This window comes from Pseudophryne corroboree, chromosome 3 (genome assembly GCF_028390025.1).
Source record: "Pseudophryne corroboree isolate aPseCor3 chromosome 3, aPseCor3.hap2, whole genome shotgun sequence".
NCBI lineage: Eukaryota > Metazoa > Chordata > Amphibia > Anura > Myobatrachidae > Pseudophryne > Pseudophryne corroboree.
In genome coordinates, this window is record NC_086446.1 from 29,805,201 (window position 1) to 29,829,898 (window position 24,698).

Consider the following 24,698-nt stretch of genomic DNA (forward strand, 5'->3'; position numbering starts at 1 on the left):
CCAGACCTCCCCTGTGTACCTTGCAGCTGCCTTGAGGGTAAAAAGTAACGTTGCAATGTTACAGATGTTATCGATCTTCTCGACCGATGTTTGCGAAAAATTATATCTATTAAATAAATTTAAAAAATTAAAATCTTTTTTTTTTTTTTTTTTTTCTTAACTAAAATCATTTTGGATAAGGTTAATTTCATGTTCTTCACCTAATTTACTAATAAAAAAAAAACCCAGACACCTTCGGAGCTTTTTTTTTTTTTGGGGGTGGGAATGTCCATCATCTTATAGAAATGTATTTTGTTGTAAGAGAACAGTGCTGTGACAAACATTTACCACTCAGAACATGAAAATTAAAATGGTTCCACACCTGTGTGTCTTCTCTCATGTCTAACCAGATGTGATTTAATAGTAAAACATTTCCCACACTCAGAGCATGGAAATGGCCTCTCACCTGTGTGACTTCTCTCATGTGTAACAAGAGCTGATTTATGTGCAAACCATTTCCTACACTCACAGCATTGATAAGGTTTCTCACCTGTGTGAGTTTTCTGATGTGTAACAAGATGTGAATTGAGAGTAAAACATTTCCCACACACAGAGCATGGAAATGGTTTCTCACCTGTGTGACTTCTCTGATGTAGAATAACATTTGATTTCCTTGTGAAACATTTCCCACACTCAGAGCATGGAAATGGTTTCACACCTGTGTGACTTCTCTCATGTATCGTAAGTTGTGATTTGAAAGTAAAACATTTCCAACACTCAGGGCACGGATATGGTTTCTCACCAGTGTGACTTCTCTCATGTATAACAAGATCTGATTTCTCTTTAAAACATTTCCCACACTCAGAGCATGGAAATGGCTTCTCACCTGTGTGACTTCTCCGATGTGAAACAAGAGCTGATTTCCGTGTAAAACATTTCCCACACTCTGAACATACAAATGGCTTCTCACCTGTGTGACGTCTCTGATGTGTAACAAGAGCTGATTTATCTGCAAAACATTTCCCACAAACAGAACATGGAAACAGCATCTCACCTGTGTGACGTTTCTGATGTCTAACAAGAGCTGATTTATCTGGAAAACACTTCTCACACTCAGAGCATGGAAATGGCTTCTCACCTGTGTGACTTCTCTCATGTCTAACAAGAACGGATTGATGTGCAAACCATTTCCCACACTCAGAGCATTGATAAGGTTTCTCACCTGTGTGACTTCTCTGATGTACAATAAGATGTGATTTGAGAATAAAACATTTTCCACACTCACAGCATGGAAATGGCTTCTCACCTGTGTGATGTCTCTCATGTATAACAAGATGTGATTTGCATGTAAAACATTTTCCACACTCGGAACATACAAATGGGTTCTCACCTGTGTGACGTCTCTGATGTATAACAAGATCTGATTTGTGTGTAAAACATTCAGCACCTGTATGAGCTGTACTATGTGTAGTGATATCTGGATTATATAGAGAACAGTCCTCAGGATTAGATGTATCAGGTGATGTATCTGCACTGTGAAGCACTGGAGGTACAGTTAGGTTAACGCAGGCTTTTTCTGGAGAATTTTGTGTAAAGCGTTCTTCTGTTTTACAATCTGAAGACAAAATGAGATCTCCTTCCGAGGTCTTCCCGCTTGTGCTTCCATGTGCTGGTAATAAAATAAATATATGAATATAGGTGTCTCCCCCGACATCCCATTTTACACTATTAAGGAGTTCCAGTTATTCAGTTTAATTTAAGTAAGCAAATTAGACACTTTATTACAATGATAAATTTACATCAGTGATCTCCAACCCGTAGCTCGCGAGCTACCGGTAGCTCTTTGTAGTATTTTCGGTAGCTCACAGAGCGCACTGGCTTGGGCAGTCACTGGCACTCCTCCTCCCTTCATTTTTAATATGGCGCCGGCCATCAGCCAATCAGAGCCTGATTGGCTGCCGTACTGCGAATTTTGATTGGCTCACTTGCAGGCACCATATTTTAAATGTCCGCCGCCGCCAGAGACTGTCACCCTCACCAAAGGCGCTCTCCGGACTTCACAGGAAACACGCGCACTGCGCTCTCCTCTCCTTCCGTTCCTCATACAGGAGGAGCAGCACCGGTGGCAGTAGAAGAAGCCAGCAAGGATTAGCACTGTGTGGGGCACTGTATCGGACACTGTGGGGGGGGGGGGGGAAAGGGATTTTAAATGGCACTGGTCACTGGTGGGGGCATTGTATCGGACACTCCTGGGGGGCATTATTTGTGTATCTGGCACTGCTGAGGGCATTATTTGTGTATCTGGCACTGCTGAGGGTCATTATTTGGGTATCTGGCACTGCTGGGGGGCATCATTTGTGTATCTGGCACTGCTGAGGACATTATTTGTGTATCTGGCACTACGCAGGGGGGGCATTACATGTAGTTGTGAGGCCACTCCAACTTTTTGTGAGGCCACACCCACTTTTGCAGGAACACGCGTGCATTGGGGGTCAGGGGTAGCTCCTTCAGAGGTTTTATTTTCCGAAAGTAGCTCACACCCCAATTAAGGTTGGAGACCACTGATATACATTAAGCAAGATAACGGTATTTATGTAAGTTATATCCTTTTCTTTTAGTCCATTGGGGGATACTAAAGTATTGGAGGCTGTGCATATTAAGAAAGGTGTAAATCTCAGCCTCCTCCCCCTATATACCCTGAAGAGTTCCTGGGTGACAGTTATGTCTAAGCCCCTAAAGACAGAAAAGGAGAACAGAACCGGGGGGAGAGGAGAACAGAACCAGGGGGAGAGGAGAACAGAACCGGGGGGAGAGGGATGAGAGGAGAACAGAACCAGGGGGAGAGAACAGACCCGGGGGGAGAGGAGAACAGAACCGGGGGGAGAGGAGAACAGAACCAGCGGGAGAGGAGAACAGAACCAGGGGGAGAGGAGAACAGAACCGTGGGGAGTGGAGAACATAACCAGGGGGGAGTGGAGAACAGAACCAGGGGAGAGAGGAGAACAGAACCGGGGAGGGGGGGGGGGGGGGAACAGAACCAGGGTGAGAGGGGAACAGAACCAGGGGGAGAGGAGAACAGAACCAGGGGGGAGAGGAGAACAGAACCAGGGGGGAGAGGAGAACATAACAAGGGGGGAGAGGAGAACATAACAAGGGGGGAGAGGAGAACAGAACCAGGGGGGAGAGGAGAACAGAACCAGGGGTGAGAGGAGAACAGAACCAGGGGGAAGAGGGGAACAAAACAGCTCTGGAATGAGAATAACAACCCTAACAAGGAGAACAGTAAAATACCAGAAGAGAGACACAGAATGTAAAGGGAAGGTATACAGGATGCTGCACAGCTGGTCCTAAGGGAAAGCCGGCATCTCTGGTACACCAGACCCGGTAACATCTGGTAAGGGGCGCACTGGCAATCAGGTGGCAGCCCAGCACATCTCCTTGTCAGAGGCCCGGTGCCACTCCATCCTAGCTACATACACCCATCTCTTGGTATGTGCCCCAGCAGGGTCAGGAACAGACTTGCTACAAGGTAAACATGGCCAAGCTAACCATCTGGCAATGCTGTTTAGGAGCTAGGCCTCATTGGCAAACATCATACAGAATCAGCAGGTCATCCATCCAGTGCAAATCCTGGGACTTTCCAACGTAGAGCCACAAAGCCCGGACAATGTGCAGTGAATGTAGAGAGCCCACTTGTATACTGACCCATCCTGGTCACAATGTAATGAATCAAATTGAATCTTAAAAAAATTTGGGCTGAAAAAAATTGTCCTATTTACTGGTCAGCAGCGCCACTGAGAGGGGGGAGCAGGTACAAATTACCCAGGCCCGGGCATGCTGGAAGGGCCTGGTAGGTGTCCAGTTCTAGTGCTGCCTACTCTTACCTGTCAGCAGCAGACTCACTTCCCAATCTCTGCAGAGGGTGGTGTGATCACACTGAATGTACCCCACTCCTGGATTTGCCCTGGCTGGGAGGCTCAAGAACCCACCTACCCCCCCCCCCCCCATTCAGTATTCGGCCGTGTCTCTGAATGCCTTTCTGCCTTTTCAACCTGGATGTCACCTCAATCATTTCAAACTTAATATTTCCAAAAACAAAAATAATAAATTTCCTCCGGTCAATAGTAGTTACCAACCTAATATCTCTATCACTGTTGAGAACTCAACCCTACCTCACAAGGTGTCATTCTCGACTCTGAACTGTCCTCACATTCAATCTGTCTCAAAATCATGATACATGTATCTAAAACACATATCCAAAACATGACCACACCTTACACAAGACACTGCAAAAAGGAGAGTTATGGTAGACTTACCTTTGTTAACTCTCTTTCTTTGAGGTCCATAGGGTCCACAGGGATAACTTGGGGTTATAGGTGGTAGGATCATTCTCCTGGGCACCATACATTTAAGCCTTTTTATATATCCCAGGATGCTTCGGTCCCTCTCTCTATAATCCCGCCTCCATGCTCAGGTAGGTCAGTTTTGGTAACAAGCCCAAAGCAGGAAGAGGAGGAAAAGAGAGAGAAGAAAGATATGGTACACATAAGAACACACAGACAGGAGAAGGGAACTAGTGACCAATGCCACAAACCCATATAGGCCAGGTGTGTCCCGGTGGGCACCATGTGGACACTATGGACCTCGAAGAAAGAGAGGTAACAAAAGGTAAGTTTACCATAACTCCTTTTCTTCTTCGAGCTCCAAAGTGGTCTACAGGGATACCAGGGATGTCCTGAAGCAGTACTGGGGTGGGGACGCTTCTGAGTGAATAGTAGAATCTGGCATCCAAAGGAAGCATCCTGGGAGTCGAATGTATCAAAGGCATAGAACCTAAGAAAGGTGTGGATAGAAGACCCCGTAGCCACCTTGCACAATTGTTCAGCGCCCATGACGGTCCAACAGACCGAGTAGTACGAGCAGAGATTGAAGCTGGGACTGGAAGATAAGCCTGAGAGTATGCTTGTCCATTCTAATCCATCTGGCCAGAGTCTGTTTATTAGCTGGCCAACCATGTTTGTGAAAACCATAGAGGATGAAGAGGGAATCTGATCTCTGTAGGGAACTGGTTAGATCTACATAAATATGGAGAGCACAAAGCACATCCAGAGAACACTCTGCAGCCGAGAGATCTGAGGAGCTGAAGGCCGGAACCACAATTTCCTCATTCAAATGGAAACAGGAGACCACCTTAGGTTGTTAACCTGGTCAAGTACGAAGTACAGACTTGTCCAGATGAAAAATCAGGAAAGGAGAGTGACAGGAGTGTGCGCCCAAATCAGACACCCGTCTGGCAGATGCTATGGCCAGAAGGAATATAATCTTTGCAGTTAACCATTTAAGATCAACTGTTTCCAAAGGTTCAATAAGAGCCGGTTGAAGAACATCCAGAACCAAAGACAGATCCCACGGAGCCATTTGAGGGACGTAGGGAAGCTGAACTCGGATAATGCCCTGGAGGAAGGTGCGAACATCTGGAAATGGAGCAATCCTGCATTGAAACCATACGGACAAAGCAGAAATATGCACTTTAAGAGAATCCAGGTGAAGGCTGAGGCTCAATTCCTGTTGTAGGAAGTCAAGAATTCTGAAAATCCGGAAGACAGCAGGGTCATAGCACTTTGAAGAATACCATATCCGGTAGTAGATGCGAACAGAGGCCGGCTTTCTAGCCTTAAGCATAGTTTGCACAACTAGGCAAGAAAAGCCTTTCACCCTTAGAATGGAAGATTCAAGAGCCACGCCATCAAAGACAGACATGGTAGGTCCAAGTGGAGACACAGTCCCTGAGAAAAGAGGTGTTGTCACAGTGGAAGCGCAAAGGAAACTCCTACTGAGAGGTATTGTAGGTCAGAGTACCAATGGCGTCTTGGCCGTGCTGGGGCCACTACAATGAGGTTGCCTCCTTACTGTTTGAGTTTCCGTAGAACCCTTGGCAGAAGGAATACTGGAGGAAAGACGTACATGAGATGGAAGGTCTACTTGATGATGGCAAATGAGTCCAAAAAGCTGCTTGCGGATCCCGGGATCCATATACCGGAACCTAGTGGTTGTGTCACGAGGCCATGAGGTCGACATCTGATAGACTCCACTTGTCCACTAAGTTCAAGGACTTCTGGATGAAGATACCATTCTCCCACGTGAACATATTGGAGACTGAAGAAGTCTGCTTCCCAGTTGAAGGCTCCAGGAATGAAGACTGCTGAGATGGCTGGAAGGTGTCGTTCTGCCCACCTGAGAATGTGGGCCACTTCCTGCATTGCCACCGGGCTTCAAGTGCCGTTTTGCTGATTGGGATAAGCCACTGCCATGGCATTGTCGAACTGAACCTGAACAGGTCTGCTTTGAAGGACGCTTTGCACCAGAATTAAGGATTTTTAAACAGCTGTTAGTTCCAGGACATTGATTGGGAGATAAGACTCCGACTGCATCCAACACCCCTGAAACCAGTGCTGTTCTGTCACTGCCCCTTAACCGTGGAGGCTGGTGTCCATGGTTAGGAGCACCCAGTCCAGAATACAAAAGGGCCGTCCTTTGTCCAGGTGGGTTGTGTGGAGCCACCAAGTGAGGGATAAGTGATCCTCCATAGTGAAAGTCATCATTTGAGATCTGATCAGATGAGGTTGGTCATTCCACTTGACCAGGGTCAGATGTTGTAGAGGACAAGAATAAAACTGAGCGTACTCCACCACGTCGAAGGTCGAGACCATCAGTCTGAGGACTTGCATAGCTGAGTAAATGGAGACTCGGCGCAGATGGAGCAGCTTGCAAACCCTGTCCTGCAGCTTGGAGATTCTGTCTGCTGGCAGAAAGAGAAGCTGGCTCACAGAGTCTAATAAGGCTCCCAAGTGTACCATCCGCTGGGATGTTGTGTGGGAGGACTTTTTCCAATTGATAAGTCTTCCGTGAGTCTGAAGGAAGGTCATTGTGATTTGAAGATGTTGCTGTAAGACTTCTTGTGAAGTAGCTAGAAGCAGTAAGTCATCCAGATAGGGAAGTGTTCTGACTCCCCGAAGACGCAGGCATGGTGCCATGACTTCCATAACTTTGGAAAAAATTCTGGGTGCCGTGGAAAGCCCAAACAGCAGCGCCATGAAATGATGTTGATTGCATATAGCAAAACGCAGGTATTGCGAATGTGAGGGAGCAATAGGGATATGCAGATACGCATCCTGTATATCCTGTATATCCATGGATACCATAAAGTCCCCTAGCTCCATGGCAAGGACCATGGATCTGTCACTGACCTAGATTGGGGGTGTTGTGAACTCGGGGTTCTCCCGATGGTAGGGGAGAGGAACCACAGTTGGGTCGGAACAGGGGTGGCTTAATATAGGTCTTCCTCATACAGGACTCTTACAGTAAAGCTTGGTGAAAAATATGAAAGAACTTTATTGCAGGAAGAGAGCAACACAATGTCACATAGCAGAGAAGGAACGTATGGGGAAATGTCCAGGCCTATAGGAGAACTTGTAAGCAATGCTGAGGATTCCAGGAAAAGAAGTACTTGTGAGTGTTGGTACAAGATAATAATGACTGAAAAACTTGTAAGTGATGTTTTGAAAGATACTGGTGATTTGAAGAACTGGCGAACAGTGGTTAAAGACTCTGACGATTTGAAACACTTGTGAGTGGTGGTTAAAGACACTGATGATTTGTAGAACTTGAGAACGGTGGTTAAAGACACTGATGATTTGTATGACTTGAGAGCGGTGATTAAAGACACTGATGATTTGTAGAACTTGAGAGCGGTGGTTAAAGACACTGGCAACTTGCAAAACTTGGGAGCGGTGGTTAAAGACACTGATGATTTGTATGACTTGAGAGCGGTGATTAAAGACACTGATGATGTGTAGAACTTGAGAGCGGTGATTAAAGACACTGATGATTTGTAGAACTTGAGAGCGGTGGTTAAAGACACTGGCAACTTGCAAAACTTGGGAGTGGTGGTTAAAGACACTGATGATTTGTATGACTTGAGAGCGGTGATTAAAGACACTGATGATTTGTAGAACTTGAGAGCGGTGGTTAAAGACACTGGCAACTTGCAAAACTTGGGAGCGGTGGTTAAAGACACTGATGATTTGTGGAACTTGAGAGCGGTGATTAAAGACACTGATGATTTGTAACACTTGAGAGCGGTGATTAAAGACACTGATGATTTGTAACACTTGAGAGCGGTGATTAAAGACACTGATGATTTGTAACACTTGAGAGCGGTGATTAAAGACACTGATGATTTGTATGACTTGAGAGCGGTGATTAGCCAGCAGCACACGTTGACTCCAAGAAGCACTGGTGACTGGATTGCAGAGAAACACACCAGCCGCAGTATACGCTGAACTGTGCAGCAACTGGCACTTGGAAGTGCCGGAGACACTGGGGTACGACTGCAGAGAGATACGTCGGGAACAAGGGCACTGGCATCCACGTCAGGGGAAAAGACGATACTCAGGCCCCGAGGCGCTGCCCGGCGTCTGCCTTTGAATCTCCTGCCTCTGCTGGATTGGCGGAACAGTCTGATGACGTCACCTGCTCCCCGCCCACGTGATGCCGGGTGTCATGGCGGCGCCCCTGCCCCGGGGAACCGGCGGAAGCCGCACCAGCCAGACGCCGGAGCCCGTGGACCACCGAAGGTGGAGGCCGCAACACAGACCAGCAGGCACGCAGGGGTAAGCACGGTGAACTATGGCGTGTGACAGGATCGAAGGGTCTCTGTGACCGGACACTTTCCGAAGCCCTCACGGACTTGCGTCCCATAGTCACAGAATGGGGTTTAGGTCACACAGAACCTGGCCAATTAGGCGATTCCCGCCTACCGTCACTAACCGCAAGTTACTGACTCCACTCACTGCGCAGTGGACGGGTACAATGCTGCCACCACCAGACTCCTCCTTCCTGTGGTGTGTGGAATCATGGTTCTGCTGTGTCGACACGCTGTTTTACCACACCTGTGTGGCGTTGACTGATCCCCACTGGTCGCTTGACCAAGCCTCTGCATGGTAGCTGGCAGAAGGCGGAGCTTGGAGATGCCTGGGATACCCTGAACAGCCGGAAAACGGGTTATGTTTGGCATACCCCTGCTGGTCGCAATATGAAGTGGTCATCTTTTACAGAGCAGCCCCCTGTAAAATGGTGCATTCAGCTTCCTGCTGGCACCATAAAAATCTGACCTGTCTGAGCATGGAGGCGGGGTTATAGGTAGAGGGACCGCGGCATCCTGGGATATCTGAAAAGGCTTAACTGTATGGTGCCCAGGAGCTGATACTACCACCTATAACCCGATGTTATCCCTGTGGATCCCTATGGAACCAGAAGAAGAAAACTCTAATACATGCTCTCATTATCTTCCGCATTGATTATTGCAATAGTCTTCTTACTGGTCTTACCAAAGACAGGCTCTCACCACTACAATCAATTCTGAATGCAGCTGCAAGGCCAATCTTCCTCGCTAGACGTTCATAGTCTGTGGATCCGCTCTGTCAGCCCCTATTGGTTACCTGCATTCTACTGTATTCAATATGAAATACTTTTACTCACACACAAGGCCAATAACCCAACTACACCAACGTACATCTCTTCGCTTATCTGAAAATATCTCCCAACCCGACCTATTCGCTTCTCACAAGATCTACCTCTCTCATCCACCCTCATTATTCGCTCCAATACTTGATTGTATGACTATCTTCAAGTTGCACCCACTCTGTGGAATGCCCTCCCATGTACAATAAGACTCTCCTCTAGTCTCCAAACCTTCAAGCATTCCCTGAAAACTCACCTCTTCAGGCAAGCTTATCAAATTCTGGAATCACCCACATAACCTTCATAAACTTTCCTATCCAATTATATCCCATCTATACAGTTAACACTTATCCTCACATGGGGTGGAGGGGTATGTCTTTACGTAAAGCCATTTCTAAAACCTGTTATACGGGAAGATATTCAAGAAGGGACTGTAAATACTATTGAGACGTTATGGGTAGAAATTGCATGCGGGGGTAAAGGAATAAAGAAGTTATTATTGGAGTTATGCTACAGGCTGCCTGGTATTAATGTGTCTGACGAGAAATTGTTACTGAATCAAATTGAAAGAGCAGCAGGAGTACGAGACATAGTAGTGATGGGAGACTTTAACTATCCCGAGAGAAACTGGAAAATCAATTCATGCGATACTGCTAGGGGCAATATGTTTTTAAACACGCTAAATGATAATTACTATCGAGGAACCAACTAGGTACAATGCAATCTTAGACCTGGTAATAACTAATAATGGGGAATTGGTATCAAATATTGAAGTAAGAGAGCTCATAGGTAACAGTGACCACAATATGGTCACATTCAATATCAGATTTCATAAGCAGTCCTACACTGGCTCAACTAGGACTCTAAACTTTAGCAAAGCCAACTTTGATGATGAAGGAAGCGTTAAGGGACACTGAATGAGAAATTCTACAGATACTACAGAGAAAAGGGATGTATTAAAATTACTGCTAATTAATAATACTCATAAATTTATTACCACCAGCAGCAAAAAAAGGAATAAAAATCCCAAACCAATGTGGTTTAACAAAAATATAAAGGAATTAATAGACAAAAAAAGATGAGCATTTAAAAAATACAAATCTGAGGGGGATGCAGAGTCATTCGAGCACTATAAGGACTGTAACAAAATATGCAAAAAAGGAATGAGTGGCTAAAGTAGAAACTGAAAAACTAGTAGCAAAGGAAAGCAAAGCAAATCCCATTTTTTTTAAAAGTACACCAACAGGAAGAGACTAAAGAAGGAGAGTATGGGCCCTTTAAAGGACAAGAGGGGAGTCTTAATCAATAATGATATATACCGTTATGGTAAGAACTTACCGTTGATAACGGGATTTCTCCTATGTCCACAGGTATCCACAGGATAACATTGGGATATGCCGGAGCGACAGCGGAAATGGCACCAAACAGTCACTCGCAGGATGCATCGGTCTCCTCCATATAATCCTGTCCACCGACTCAGTCTAATCAGTTGTTTTCACAGCAATTAGGCAGGAGTATCATGTAGAACCCTATTCAGGCGATGAGAACACACATGCACACCCTTCCATACAAGAGGGAAGAGGTTTAGTGATTGTAAAGATCCTCAAATCAGGTGCGTCAGGGTGGGATCCCTGTGGACATAGGATAAATCCTGTTATCAACGGTAAGTTCTTACCATAACGGTATATTTCTCCGGCTGGGTCCACAGGTTATCCACAGGATAACATTGGGATTCCCAAAGCCATTATTAACCAGGAGAACCTTTCGCCCGAATTCCGCTTCATGAGAGGCAAAAGTATCCAAGGCATAATGTCTAATGAATGTGTTAATGGAAGACCATGTGGCTCCTTACAAATCTGTTCTGCTGAAGCACCATTCTGAGAACTACTCTATCTGGATAAAAGATCAGAAAAGGAGACTTACATGACAGTGATCCTAAATCTGACACTCTTCTAGCGGAAGCCATTGTCAGTAGAAAAAGAACTTTAGCCATCAACCATTTAAGATCTTCTCTCTTAAAGTGGTTCAAACGGAGCCCCCTGAAGGATTCTAAGAACCAGATTTAAATACCAGGATACTGCAGGAGGAACAAACAGTGGTTGAATGTGCAACAATCCCTGAAAAAAAGTATGCACATCCTGTAGGTTAGCAATCTTTTTCTGAAACCAAGGAAGCCACCTTTAAACCCTTATCAATTCCTGCTTGGAGGAAATCCAAAATCCTGGATACTTTAAAAGATCTTGGATTCATACCTCCTTCGTTACACCAATGAATATAGGCCTGCCATGTTCGATGATAAATACGAGCTGAAGAAGGCTTTATTGCTCTAAGCATGGTTTGAATTACCTGTTGTGAAAAACCTCTTGATTTTAGGATAGAGGTTTCAAAAGCCACGCCGTCAAGATGGCTGTGATAACAAGGCCCCTGCATTAGTAGATCCGGACATTGAGGAAGCAGAATTGGAACATCCTCTGCAGATCTCTATGTACCAATGCCTTCTGGGCCAGGCTGGAGCTATTAGAATTATGGCCCCCTTTGCTTGCTTTATTTTCCTCACCGCCCTGGGTAACAGGGAGATTGGAGGAAACAGATATGCCAGACGAAATTCCCATTTCACTGACAGTGCGTCTACAAGGATCGCCCCGGGATCCTTTGTTCTCGACCCGTATGCCGGAACTTTGTTGTTCCAACGAGACTCCATAAGATCTATCTCTGGCCGACCCCATCTGTTTACCAGAGTTTGAAATACTTCCGGGTGTAACGCCCATTCGGTCTCCTGAATGGTGTGTCGACTGAGAAAGTCTGCTTCCCAATTTAGCACTCCTGGCACAAACACTGCGGACAATGCTGGAAGATGGAGTTCTGCCCATCTTAGTATGCGAGTCACTTCCTCCATCAGTCTTTTGCTGTGAGTTCCTCCCCGATGGTTGAGGTATGCTACTGCTGTTGCATTGTCTGAACGGATCTGGACTGGTCTTCTTTGCAGAATGTCCTTTGCCTGAACCAGAGCCATATATATGGGCCTTATTTCCAACAGATTTATTGGCAGGCAACTTTCTCTTGTGGTCCACTTTCCCTGGAACCAAACATTTTCGAACACTGCTCCCGCAGCCCTGAAGACTGGCATCCGTTGTCAGTACTTGCCAGTCTGCTATCCAATAGGGTCTCCCCTTGTCTAGATGGTCCGTCTGTAGCCCCCAGGCTAATGACCTTTTTACGCTTACTGGAAGCTTTATCATCTGTATTTTTATTGTCTGATGTCTTCCATCCCATCTGGTTAGAATGAGGTGTTGTAGGGGTCTGGAGTGGAATTGTGCATATTCCACCATGTCGAATGTTGACACCATCATACTGTCTGACTGTGCAACAATTCCTGCGTCATTACCTTCACCTTGGATATCTTATTCTCCGGTAAGATAATCCTTTGTAGACTTAAATCCAATATGGCTCCCAAGTGAACCATCCGTTGTGATGGACTCAGACGACTTTTCCCAATTTATGAGCCATCCGTGTCTCTGTAGACAAGCTATTGTCTGTTGAAGATGGCCCAAGAGTAACTCCTGGGATTGAGCCAGGATTAAAAGATCATCGAGGTATGGAAAAATCCTTATCCCCTGCTTGCGGAGATAAGCTGCCATAACCACCACAATCTTGGTAAATACCCTGGGGGCTGTCGCTAGCCCAAAGGGCAAAGCCTGGAACTGAAAATGCTGCTGGAAGATAGCAAACCTGAGGTAACACTGATGAGACCGTGCTATGGGCACATGCAGGTAAGCATTCTGTACATCCAGAGATACCATGTAATCTCCTGGTTCCATGGCCAAAACTATGGAGCGTAACGTCTCCATGTGAAACTTTGGAACCCAAATGTATTCGTTTAACCTCTTGAGATTAAGAATTGGTCGGAATGATCCATTTGGCTTCTGAATCAAAAATAGGTTGGAGTAAAAACCCTGTCCCCTTTGTGTCAGGGGTACCGGGATAATTACCCTAGACCAGTGATTTTCAACCTTTTTTTACTTGCGGCACACCATCCGTTCCCCACAGGAAAAAAAAAAACAACAACACACATTGGCCCTCACAGTATTAAAAAAATCCACACATACATTGGCCTACACAGAAAAAAACAATCACATTGCTCCCCACATAAATCATGTTGCTCACACATAAATCAATTACATTTCTCCCCACATAAATCCTATTGCTCCCCACATGAATTAGTCACATTGTTCCCCCCCATAAATCCTATTGCTCCCCACAGGAGAAATAACATAACAAATATTAGCTGTCCTCCTCCCTGTCGCTAAGTGGCGGGGGTTGTTCATAGTGGAGTGCTGCGAATACTGAGCAGTGGGTGGTAGGGCAGGTGTGGATGTGGGTGGGCAAGGAAAGCTGTGGATGCAGGCGGAAATTGGAAGATGAGTATGCAGGCAGGTGGGCTGGCTGGGTGGTGAGATGTGGCGGCCGTGACCTATGATATCACACCCCCGCGTCATCAAGGCACAGCCAGAGCATGTATGATCCTCTAAGAGAGCCCGGGCCAACAGTTCACTCTGAAGGTGTAGGAAGCTGCTCTAGCTCCGTGGCACACCTTGCAACTGGTCACGGCACACTAGGGTGCCACGGCACACTGGTTGAAAAAGCCTGCCCTAGACTGAAGCAATTTTTTAACTGCTTCTTGCAGAGCTCTGGCCTTCGACTCTATACGAGACGGGCTGGTGCAAAAAAACCTCTGCGGAGGCTGCTTCTTGAAAGGGAAACCATACCCGAGAGATACCACCTTCTGCACCCACGCATCTGTCGTCGACTGTTGCCATATGTGTTCAAAATTAAGGAGTCGGCCCCCAACCATGGAATCCTCCAGGCGAAGGTCCACACCCTCAAACTGATGGCTTCTGCTCTGGTTTGGAAGCTGGCCGTCTATTGGCCCACTGCTTCCTACCCCTAGCTGATTTATTGAACTGGGGTTGGTTAGAATCCACCTTTCCCTTTGATCTACATTGCCATCGAAATGACCGAAATTTCGACCCCCTCGGTTTAGGGTTATAAGTAGCCGTAAACTTTACCTTTTTGGATTCAGCTTACGATTCCAGAATATCTGTTAATTGCTTTCCAAACAGAATATTACCAGCGACAGGCAATGCTTCAAGAGCTTTCTTGGATTCTGCATCCGCTTTCCAAGTACGTACCCAAATTGCTCTATGAGCGGCTACTGTTAATGCTGATGCTTTAGAAGCAATTGTACCCATATCAATTGCTGCTTCTTCCAAATATTGCGCAGCCTGTTTTATATAGCCTATATGAGACTCCTGCTCCCTGGTAGGTGCGGAGAGGCCATTTTCTAGTTCCTCCACCCATTCTACCATTGCTCTCGCCATCCAGGCTGAAGCCATGGCTGGCCTTACAACAGCCCCTGAGAGAGAAAAAACATTTTCAAAGAAACCATCAACTCTTCTATCTGTAACATCATTCAGTGAGGTAGAAGGCAATAGTAAAATAGATTTAGGCACAAGACGTACAACATGTGCATCTACTTTAGGAGGAACTTCTCTCTTTGAACAGTCCGCAGCTGGAAAAGGATAGTAAGAATCCCATTTTTTCGGAATCTTATACTTCTTAATGGGTGTAGCCCAAGGTCCTTCCATAATTTCCGTCAGATCTTCTGACTCTGGAAACTCCGTCCTGTCTTTGGACGTTTAAACACCGGTGCTTTCGATTTTGACACTGCTTTGTCTGGTTCCTCCAGACACAGAATAGCCTTCATGGCATCAATGAGCTCAGCTATATCCTTTGAGCTGAAACCCTCCGACTGATCATCATATGGGGTATTTGAATACACTGTATCCTCATCTGATGTGTCATCTTGTGTAGTTTGTAACATGGAAGTATCTACCCTGGTATCAATAGCCTGGCTTCTTTTAGAAGCTGTTGGCATCAAACCATAAGGAAAGAGCTGCATGTATGGGTTAATAGTGTAACCTATTCCCGGGGGTGGAACTGCGGGTGTTAATCTGTCCGCTATTGTGGACAAGGTCTGTGCGAACACACCCCATGGTGGCTCTACATGTTGCTGAACCAGAACCTGCTTTTTATTCTGCCGACACGCAAAGCAGTTTGCACATAACCCCTCATGAGTAAGATACTGGGCAATTCCATCCGAAATCCCTATTTTACAAGACAAGCATGTTAAGGGTGTAGGAGTCCCTGATAAAGTGTCGTCGTCCCTTTTGCCACTCACAGACATAGTAAATAATCAATTTTGACAAACGTTTCACTTACTGTGACTGAAAATCACCTATATAGATATAGAAGTGATATCAAATCTGACCACAATCCGTGCACCTGACTTGATGTTCAGAAACAATGCTTGACAAACATATAAAAGTCAGCAATCACACTAGCAGTCAGTCACATGTTAAATATTAGACATTGTCATATGAGAATATAATCAACCACCAAATACTTCTCTTAGTATGTAGGATTACAGTTACTGTATTACGGTTTAAAACGGCTATTACCACAAGACATGTAATGCAGAAAACAACAGCACTGTACAGCCTCATATGCATTGTGTAACAGAATTAACTATTCGTACTAACAAGTAGAAAGAATCTTAGTACTGTATAACCCTTACTCCGTTAGAGTGGGATACAGGGAGACTCACCCCACTTCCAGAACCGATCAATACGCAATTAAGACGCTGAGTGGATTCAGACGCTACTAGTGTACACTACTGCTTCGTAACTGATGAGAGACACAGACACCCGATAACGGACCCAGACGCTCAGTGAGCGAAGAGTGTATGCAGACGCTCCTGTCTGCGACCCAGTCTCGGCGGCAACTCTAGTGTACACAACCGCAGCGTTCTAAGCTGCGACGAGTACCCTCGTGGTAGCGTCTGAGACGGAAGTGAGGTCATCAGTTCATGGACGGGAGACACACGGAAACTGGTCATGAACTGGGGGGAGGGGCGACCAGGAGAGCGTCTGACTCCTCCTGCTGACAAACTCTAAGGATCGCGGCTTCAACCTAGTCCTGGCACCTATGATCCCTAAAGCATAGCGCCGGAGCACTTAAGAGTGGCGGCGCGTCAGCCACTGTTTGTAGTATCCTCCAATACAGTGCGGCTGTGTCCGGAATCCCCTAGTAAGAGGAACCGATGCCTTACCTTCTCACCATGCTCCGGCCACAGCCTGGTAACGTCTGCTGGACCTGTTAGGACATCCGTCACAAACGCCCGCCGAGACAGCACTGTTCCGCTGAGGTAAGCGTTGTTGCGACCCGGTGGAGAGTTGTTGGAGCGACTCTTTCTAGCCTGCGTTTAAGACGCTGTTAAGAAAGATCACTCAAAAAATAGTAAGACTATAAAAATAAAATAATAAAAGCTTAGGGCTGCCTTAACAGCAGACCTGTGACCATGGTCCGGCTACTGCCGCACCAAACAAAAAACTGATTTGACTGAGTCGGTGGGCGGGATTATATGCAGGAGCCCGATGCAGCCTGGGAGGCCAGAAAGCTTGTGACAGTTTGGTGACATTTCTGCTGTCGCTCCGGCATATCCCAATGTTATCCTGTGGATAACCTGTGGACCCAGCTGGAGAAAATGATATAGCAAACAAACTAAGCAAGTTTTTTTTCAACTGTATTTACCAGAGAGGACCAAATGCTGGGTCTAACACAAAATCTCAACAAAGATAATGTTCCACTGCTAAATGCTTATTTATGTGAGGAGGTAGTCTGTGACCAATTAAAAAAGTTAAAGATTAATAAGTCAACTGGTCCCGATGGACTTCACCCGAGGGTTCTTATGGAGCTGCACGCTGAACTAGCAAGACCTCTATTTTTGATCTTCATGGACTCGGTTAAATCGGGTATGGTTCCCAAAGACTGGTGTATAGCGGAGGTAGTGCCGATATTCAAAAAGGGGAGCAAAGTTGAACCAAGTAATTATAGACCAGTTAGTCTTACATCTATAGTGGGGAAAGTATTGGAAGGTATTCGAAGGGACAGTATTCAAAAGTTCCTTGAAGCTAGTAATAAGATTTTACTCACCGGTAAATCTATTTCTCGTAGTCCGTAGTGGATGCTGGGAACTCCGAAAGGACCATGGGGAATAGCGGCTCCGCAGGAGACTGGGCACAACTAAAGAAAGCTTTAGGTCACCTGGTGTGCACTGGCTCCTCCCACTATGACCCTCCTCCAAGCCTCAGTTAGGACACTGTGCCCGGACGAGCTGACATAATAAGGAAGGATTTTGAATCCCGGGTAAGACTCATACCAGTCACACCAATCTCACCGTATAACTCGTGATACTATACCCAGTTTACAGTATGAAAACAACTAAGCCTCTCAACAGATGGCTCAACAATAACCCTTTAGTTAACAATAACTATGTACAAGTATTGCAGACAATCCGCACTTGGGATGGGCGCCCAGCATCCACTACGGACTACGAGAAATAGATTTACCGGTGAGTAAAATCTTATTTTCTCTGACGTCCTAGTGGATGCTGGGAACTCCGAAAGGACCATGGGGATTATACCAAAGCTCCCAAATGGGCGGGAGAGTGCGGATGACTCTGCAGCACCGAATGAGAGAACTCCAGGTCCTCCTCAGCCAGGGTATCAAATTTGTAGAATTTTGCAAACGTGTTTGCCCCTGACCAAGTAGCAGCTCGGCAAAGTTGTAAAGCCGAGACCCCTCGGGCAGCCGCCCAAGATGAGCCCCCTTCCTTGTGGAATGGGCTTTTACTGATTTAGGATGCGGCAGTCCAGCCGCAGAATGCGCCAGCTGAATTGTGCTACAAATCCAGCGAGCAATAGTCTGCTTAGAAGCAGGAGCACCCAGCTTGTTGGGTGCATATAGGATAAATAGCGAGTCAGCTTTCCTGACTCTAGCCGTCCTGAAAACATAAATTTTCAAGGCCCTGACTACGTCCAGTAACTTGGACTCCTCCAAGTCCCTAGTAGCCGCAGGCACCACAATAGGTTGGTTCAAGTGAAAAGCTGATACCACCTTAGGGAGAAACTGGGGACGAGTCCTCAATTCTGCCCTATCCATATGGAAAATCAGATAAGGGCTTTTACATGACAAAGCCACCAATTCTGACACACGCTTGCCGAAGCCAAGGCCAATAACATGATCACTTTTCACGTGAGATATTTTAGATCCACGGTTTTAAGTGGCTCAAACCAATGTGATTTTAAGAAACTCAACACCACGTTGAGATCCCAAGGTGCCACTGGAGGCACAAACGGGGGCTGAATATGCAGCACTCCCTTCACAAACGTCTGAACTTCAGGCAGTGAAGCTAGTTCTTTCTGGAAGAAAATCGACAGAGCCGAGATCTGTACCTTAATGGAGCCTACTTTCAGGCCCATAGTCACTCCTGCTTGTAGGAATGTGCAGAACTCGACCTAGTTGAAATTCCTCTGTTGGGGCCTTTTTGGCCTCACACCAAGCAACATATTTCCGCCATATGCGGTGATAATGCTTTGCAGTTACATCTTTCCTGGCTTAAATCAGCGTAGGAATGACTTCCTCCGGAATGCCCTTTTCCTTCTGGATCCGGCGTTCAACCGCCATGCCGTCAAACGCAGCCGCGGTAAGTCTTGGAACAGACAGGGCCCCTGCTGCAGCAGGTCCTGTCTGAGCGGCTGAGGCCATGGGTCCTCTGATAACATTTCTTGAAGTTCTGGGTACCAAGCTCTTCTTGGCCAATCCGGAACCACCAGTATCGTTCCTACTCCTCGCCTTCTTATTATTCTCAGTACCTTTGGTATGAGAGGCAGAGGGGGGAACACATAAACCGACTGGTACACCCACGGTGTCACTAGTGGGTCCACAGCTATTGCCTGAGGGTCTCTTGACCTGGCGCAATATTTCTCTAGTTTTTTTGTTTAAACGGGACGCCATCATGTCCACCTGTGGTCTTTCCCAACGGTTTACCATCAGTTGGAAGACTTCTGGATGAAGTCCCCACTCTCCCGGGTGGAGGTCGTGCCTGCTGAGGAAGTCTGCTTCTCAGTTATCCACTCCCGGAATGAACACTGCTGACAGTGCTAACACGTGATTTTTCACCCTTAGGAGAATCCTTGTGGCTTCTGCCATCGCCATCCTGCTTTTGTGCCGCCCTGTCGGTTTACATGGGCAACTGCCGTGATGTTGTCTGATTGGATCAGTACCGGCTGGTTTTGAAGCAGAGGCCTTGCCTGACTCAGGGCATTGTAAATGGCCCTCAGTTCCAGAATATTTATGTGTAGGGAAGTCTCCTGACTTGACCAAACTCCCTGGAAGTTTCTTCCCTGTGTGACTGCCACCCAGCCTCAAAGGCTGGCATCCATGGTCACCAGGACCTAGTCCTGTATGCGGAACCTGCGGCCCTCTTGAAGATGGGCACTCTGCAGCCACCACAGTAGAGATACCCTGGTCCTTGGAGACAGGGTTATCAGCCGATGCATCTGAAGATGTACTCCGGACCACTTGTCCAACAGGTCCCATTGAAAAGTTCTTGCATGGAACCTGCCGAATGGGATTGCTTTGTAGGAAGCTACCATTTGTCCCAGGACTCGCGTGCCTTCCAGAACCATCCCCAGGAACAGCAGACGTGTCGTAGGAACCAGCTGTGACTTTGGAATGTTTAGAATCCAACCGTGCTGTTGTAGCACTTTCCGAGATAGTGCTACCCCGACTAACAACTGCTCCTTGGACCTCGCCTTTATAAGGAGATTGTCCAATTACGAGATAATTAAAACTCCCTTTTTTCGAAGGAGTATCATCATTTTGGCCATTACCTTGGTAAACACCCTCGGTGCCATGTACAGTCCAAACGGCAGTGTCTGGACTTGGTAATGGCAATCATGTACCGCAAATCTGAGGTACTCCTGGTGAGGATGGTAAATGGGGACATGCAGGTAAGCATCCTTGATGTCCAGGGATACCATGTAATCCCCCTCGTTCAGGCTTGCAATAACCGCCCTGAGCGATTCCATCTTGAACTTGAATTTTTTTATGTATGTGTTCAAGGATTTTTAATATAAAATAGGTCACACCGAACCATGCGGTTTCGGTACCCCAAACAGTGTGGAATAGTAACCCCGTCCTTGTTGAAGTAGGGGCATCTTGAGTATTACCTGCTGGGAATACAGCTTGTTAATTTGCCTCTAGCACAGCCTCCCTGCCTGAGGGGGTTGTCGGCAAGGCAGATTTGAGGAAACGGCGGGGGGGAGACATCTCGAATTCCAGCTTGTACCCCTGAAATACTACTTGAATGAAACAGGGATACACCTGTGAGCAAGCCCACTGATCGCTGCAATTTTTCGAAGCGGCCCCCCACCGTACCTGGCTACACCTGTGGAGCCCCCACGTCATGCTGTGGGCTCAGAAGAAGCGGGAGAAGAATTTTGATTCTGGGAACTGGCTGACTGGTGCAGCTTTTTCCCTCTTTCCTTGTCTCTGTGTAGAAAGGAAGCGCCTTTGACCCGCTTGCTTTTCTGAAGCCGAAAAGGACTGTACCTGATAATACAGTGCTTCCTTAGTCTGTGAGGAAACCTGAGGTAAATAATATTTCTTCCCAGCTGTTGCTGTGGATACGAGGTCCCAGAGACCATCCCCAAATAATTCCTCACCCTTATAATGCAGAATCTCTATGCGCCTTTTAAAGTCAGCATCACCTGTCCAGTGACAGGGCTCTAATATCCTCCTGACAGAATGGACATTACATTTATTTTGGATGCCAGCCGGCAAAACATCCTTCTGTGCATCCCTCATATATAAGACTACGTCTTTAATATGTTCTCATGTTAGCAAACTAGTATGTTTGACAGGGTCACCGACCACGCTGCAGCAGCACGCTCTGCAGGTTTCAGTCTAGTACCTGAGTGTGTAAATACAGACTTCAGGATAACCTCCTGCTTTTTATCAACAGGTACCTTCAAAGTAGCCGTATCCTAAGACGGCATTGTCACCTTTTTTGACAACCGTGTGAACGCATTATCCACCCTAGGGGATATCTCCCAGCGTAACTTATCCTCTGGCGGGAAAGGGTACGCCATCAGTAACTTTTTAGAAATTACCAGTTTCTTATCGGGGGAACCCACGCTTTTCACACACTTCATTCATTCATCTGATGGGGGAACAAAACACTGCCTGTTTTTTCTCCCCAAACCTAAAACCCATTTTCAGAGGTACTTGGGTTAATGTCAGAAAGGTGTAACACATTTTTTATTGCCGGGATCAAATCACGGATGTTCCTAGTGGATTGTGTATATGTCTCAACCTTGTCGACACTGGAGTCAGACTCCGTGTCGACATCTGTGTCTGCCATCTGAGGGAGCGGGCGTTTTTGAGCCCCTGATGGCCTTTGAGACGCCTGGGCAGGCTCGGGCTGAGAAGCCGGCTGTCCCACAGCTGTTATGTCAACCAGCCTTTTATTGTCGGTTCCTACCGTCCACCTATACATCCACTCTGGTGTCGGCCCCACCGGGGGCGACATCACATGTATCGGCATCTGCTCCGTCACCACATAAAACTCCTCATCAAACATGTCGACACAGCCGTACCGACACACCGCACACACACAGGGAATGCTCTGACTGAGGACAGGACCCCACAAAGCCCTTTGGGGAGACAGAGAGAGAGTATGCCAGCACACACCAGAGCGCTATATAATGTGGGGATTAACACTATAACTGAGTGAATTTTCCCCAATAGCTGCTTGTATATACAATATTGCGCCTAAATTTAGTGCCCCCCCTCTCTTTTTAACCCTTTGAGCCTGAAAACTACAGGGGAGAGCCTGGGGAGCTTTCTTCCAGCTGCACTGTGAAGAGAAAATGGCGCCAGTGTGTCTGTGGGAGATAGCTCCGCCCCTTTTTCGCTGACTTTTCTCCCGCTTTTTTCTGGATTCTGGCAGGGGTATTTACCACATATATAGCCTCTGGGGCCCCTTGTGGTATTTTTGCCAGCCAAGGTGTTTTTATTGCTTCAAAGGGCGCCTCCCCCCAGCGCCCTGCACCCTCAGTGACCGGAGTATGAAGTGTGTATGAGGAGCAATGGTGCACAGCTGCAGTGCTGTGCGCTACCTTGGTGAAGACTGATGTCTTCTGCCGCCGATTTTCCGGACCTCTTCTTGCTTCTGGCTCTGTAAGGGGGACGGCGGCGCGGCTCCGGGACCGAACACCAAGGCTGGGCCTGCGGTCGATCCCTCTGGAGCTAATGGTGTCCAGTAGCCTAAGAAGCCCAAGCTGGCTGCAAGCAGGCAGGTTCGCTTCTTCTCCCCTTAGTCCCTCGCTGCAGTGAGCCTGTTGCCAGCAGGTCTCACTGAAAATAAAAAACCTAATTCTAACTTTCTTTCTAGAAGCTCAGGAGAGCCCCTAGTGTGCATCCAACCTCGGCCGGGCACAAAATCTAACTGAGGCTTGGAGGAGGGTCATAGTGGGAGGAGCCAGTGCACACCAGGTGACCTAAAGCTTTCTTTAGTTGTGCCCAGTCTCCTGCGGAGCCGCTATTCCCCATGGTCCTTTCGGAGTTCCCAGCATCCACTAGGACGTCAGAGAAAAGGTAATTATAAGGAACCAACATGGATTTGTGAAGGACAGATCATGTCAAACCAACTTACTTGGCTTTTATGAAACAGTGCGAACCTTGATCAGGGTAAAGAGGTGGATGTATTCTTTTTAGAGTATGCCAAAGCTTTCAACACTGTACCACACATGCGTCTTATCAATAAGCGGCAAGAAATATGGCTAGGGAGCACAATGTGCACTTGGGTCAGTAATTGGTTAGATAATAGGGAGTAGCGCGTTATGGTCAATGGATCATTTTCAAATTGGACTAAAGTACTAAGTGGTGTGCCATAAGGGTCTGTACTTGGACCACTTTTGTTCAACATTTTCATCAACAACAGTAGGTCTAGAGAGCATGGTGGCAATTTTTGCAGATGATACCAAATTGTGTAAGGTTAGAAATACGGAGGGGAATGCTGAGTCTCTTCAGAACGACTTAACAAAACTGGAAGCATGCGCAGCAAAATGGAGAATGAGTTTCAACACAGACAAGTGTAAGGTAATGCACTGTGGGGGCAAGACCAAAAATTACACCTGCACACTAAATGGGGTAATACTAGGGCAGTGATGCCTAAACTTGACACTCCAGCTGTTGTTGAAATACACATCCCAGCATGCCCTGCATCAGTTTTAGCATGGCCAAATAGCAAAACTGTAGCAGGGCATGCTGGTATGTGTAGTTCAACAACAGCCGGAGTGTCAAGGTTAGCCATCACTGTACTAGGGGATTCTGTACTGGAAAAATACTTAGGGGTTCACATAGATAACAAATTAAGCAGCAGTACCCATAGTAGGATTGCAGCAAAGAAGGCTAATAAGATATTAGCATGCATAAAATGGGGAATTGATGCAAGGGACGAGAGTATTGTACTCCCATTATATAAATTACTAGTGAGGCCACATCTTGAATACTGTGTGCAATTTTGGGCACCATATAACAAAAAGGATATCCTGGAGCTAGAAAAGGTTCAGAGGCGGGCAACCAAAATAATCAAGGGCATCGAAACGCTGGAATACGAGGAAAGGCTTGCAAGGCTAGGCATGTTTACATTGGAAAAGAGGAGACTAAGAGGGGACATGATCAACATCTACAAATATATAAGGGGTCAATACACAGAGCTCGAGAGCGACCTGTTTTCTATAAGATCAGCACAGAGGATACGTGGTCACTCGCCTAGGTTACAGGAGAGGAGTTTCCGCACATTGAGGCGAAAAGGTTTTTTCACAGTAAGGAGAATACGTGTTTGGAATTCCCTGCCTGAGAGAGTAGTAACTGCGGACTCAGTCAACACCTTTAAGAATAGGTTACATAAATTCCTATTGGATAAAGATATTCAGGGTTATGGTACGTAGGCACGCACTATAGTTACTATAACTAATCCTAACATAAAAATAACTAGTCCTATAATAAGACTACATAGGAGACCACAAATAGGTTGAACTCCATGGACAATTGTCTTTTTTCAACCTTAGTTACTATATTACTATGTTTATTTTCTCTCTATCCCTTTCCTATCCTCCCCCAGGCCAACATTACTGTATGACCACATCATGCAGCCCACCAAGAGCCTTTGCAATCTGGTGGACATTTATGTAATAGATAGCACCTACCCTTGTGTATTAATGCCTATT

General features: G+C 46.5%; 1 protein-coding gene across 1 annotated transcript in view; it reads right to left on the bottom strand.

Moving 5' to 3' along the window:
* Positions 1-261: 261 nt before the first annotated feature.
* Positions 262-24,698, bottom strand: part of LOC135057104 (oocyte zinc finger protein XlCOF7.1-like) — a 170,344-nt gene continuing 145,907 nt past the window's right edge. Inside the window, exon 13 of the mRNA XM_063963005.1 lies at positions 262-1,648. Within this exon, the coding sequence (XP_063819075.1) occupies positions 345-1,648 (1,304 nt within the window). The 3' untranslated portion in view covers positions 262-344. The remainder of the gene's footprint in view (positions 1,649-24,698) is intronic.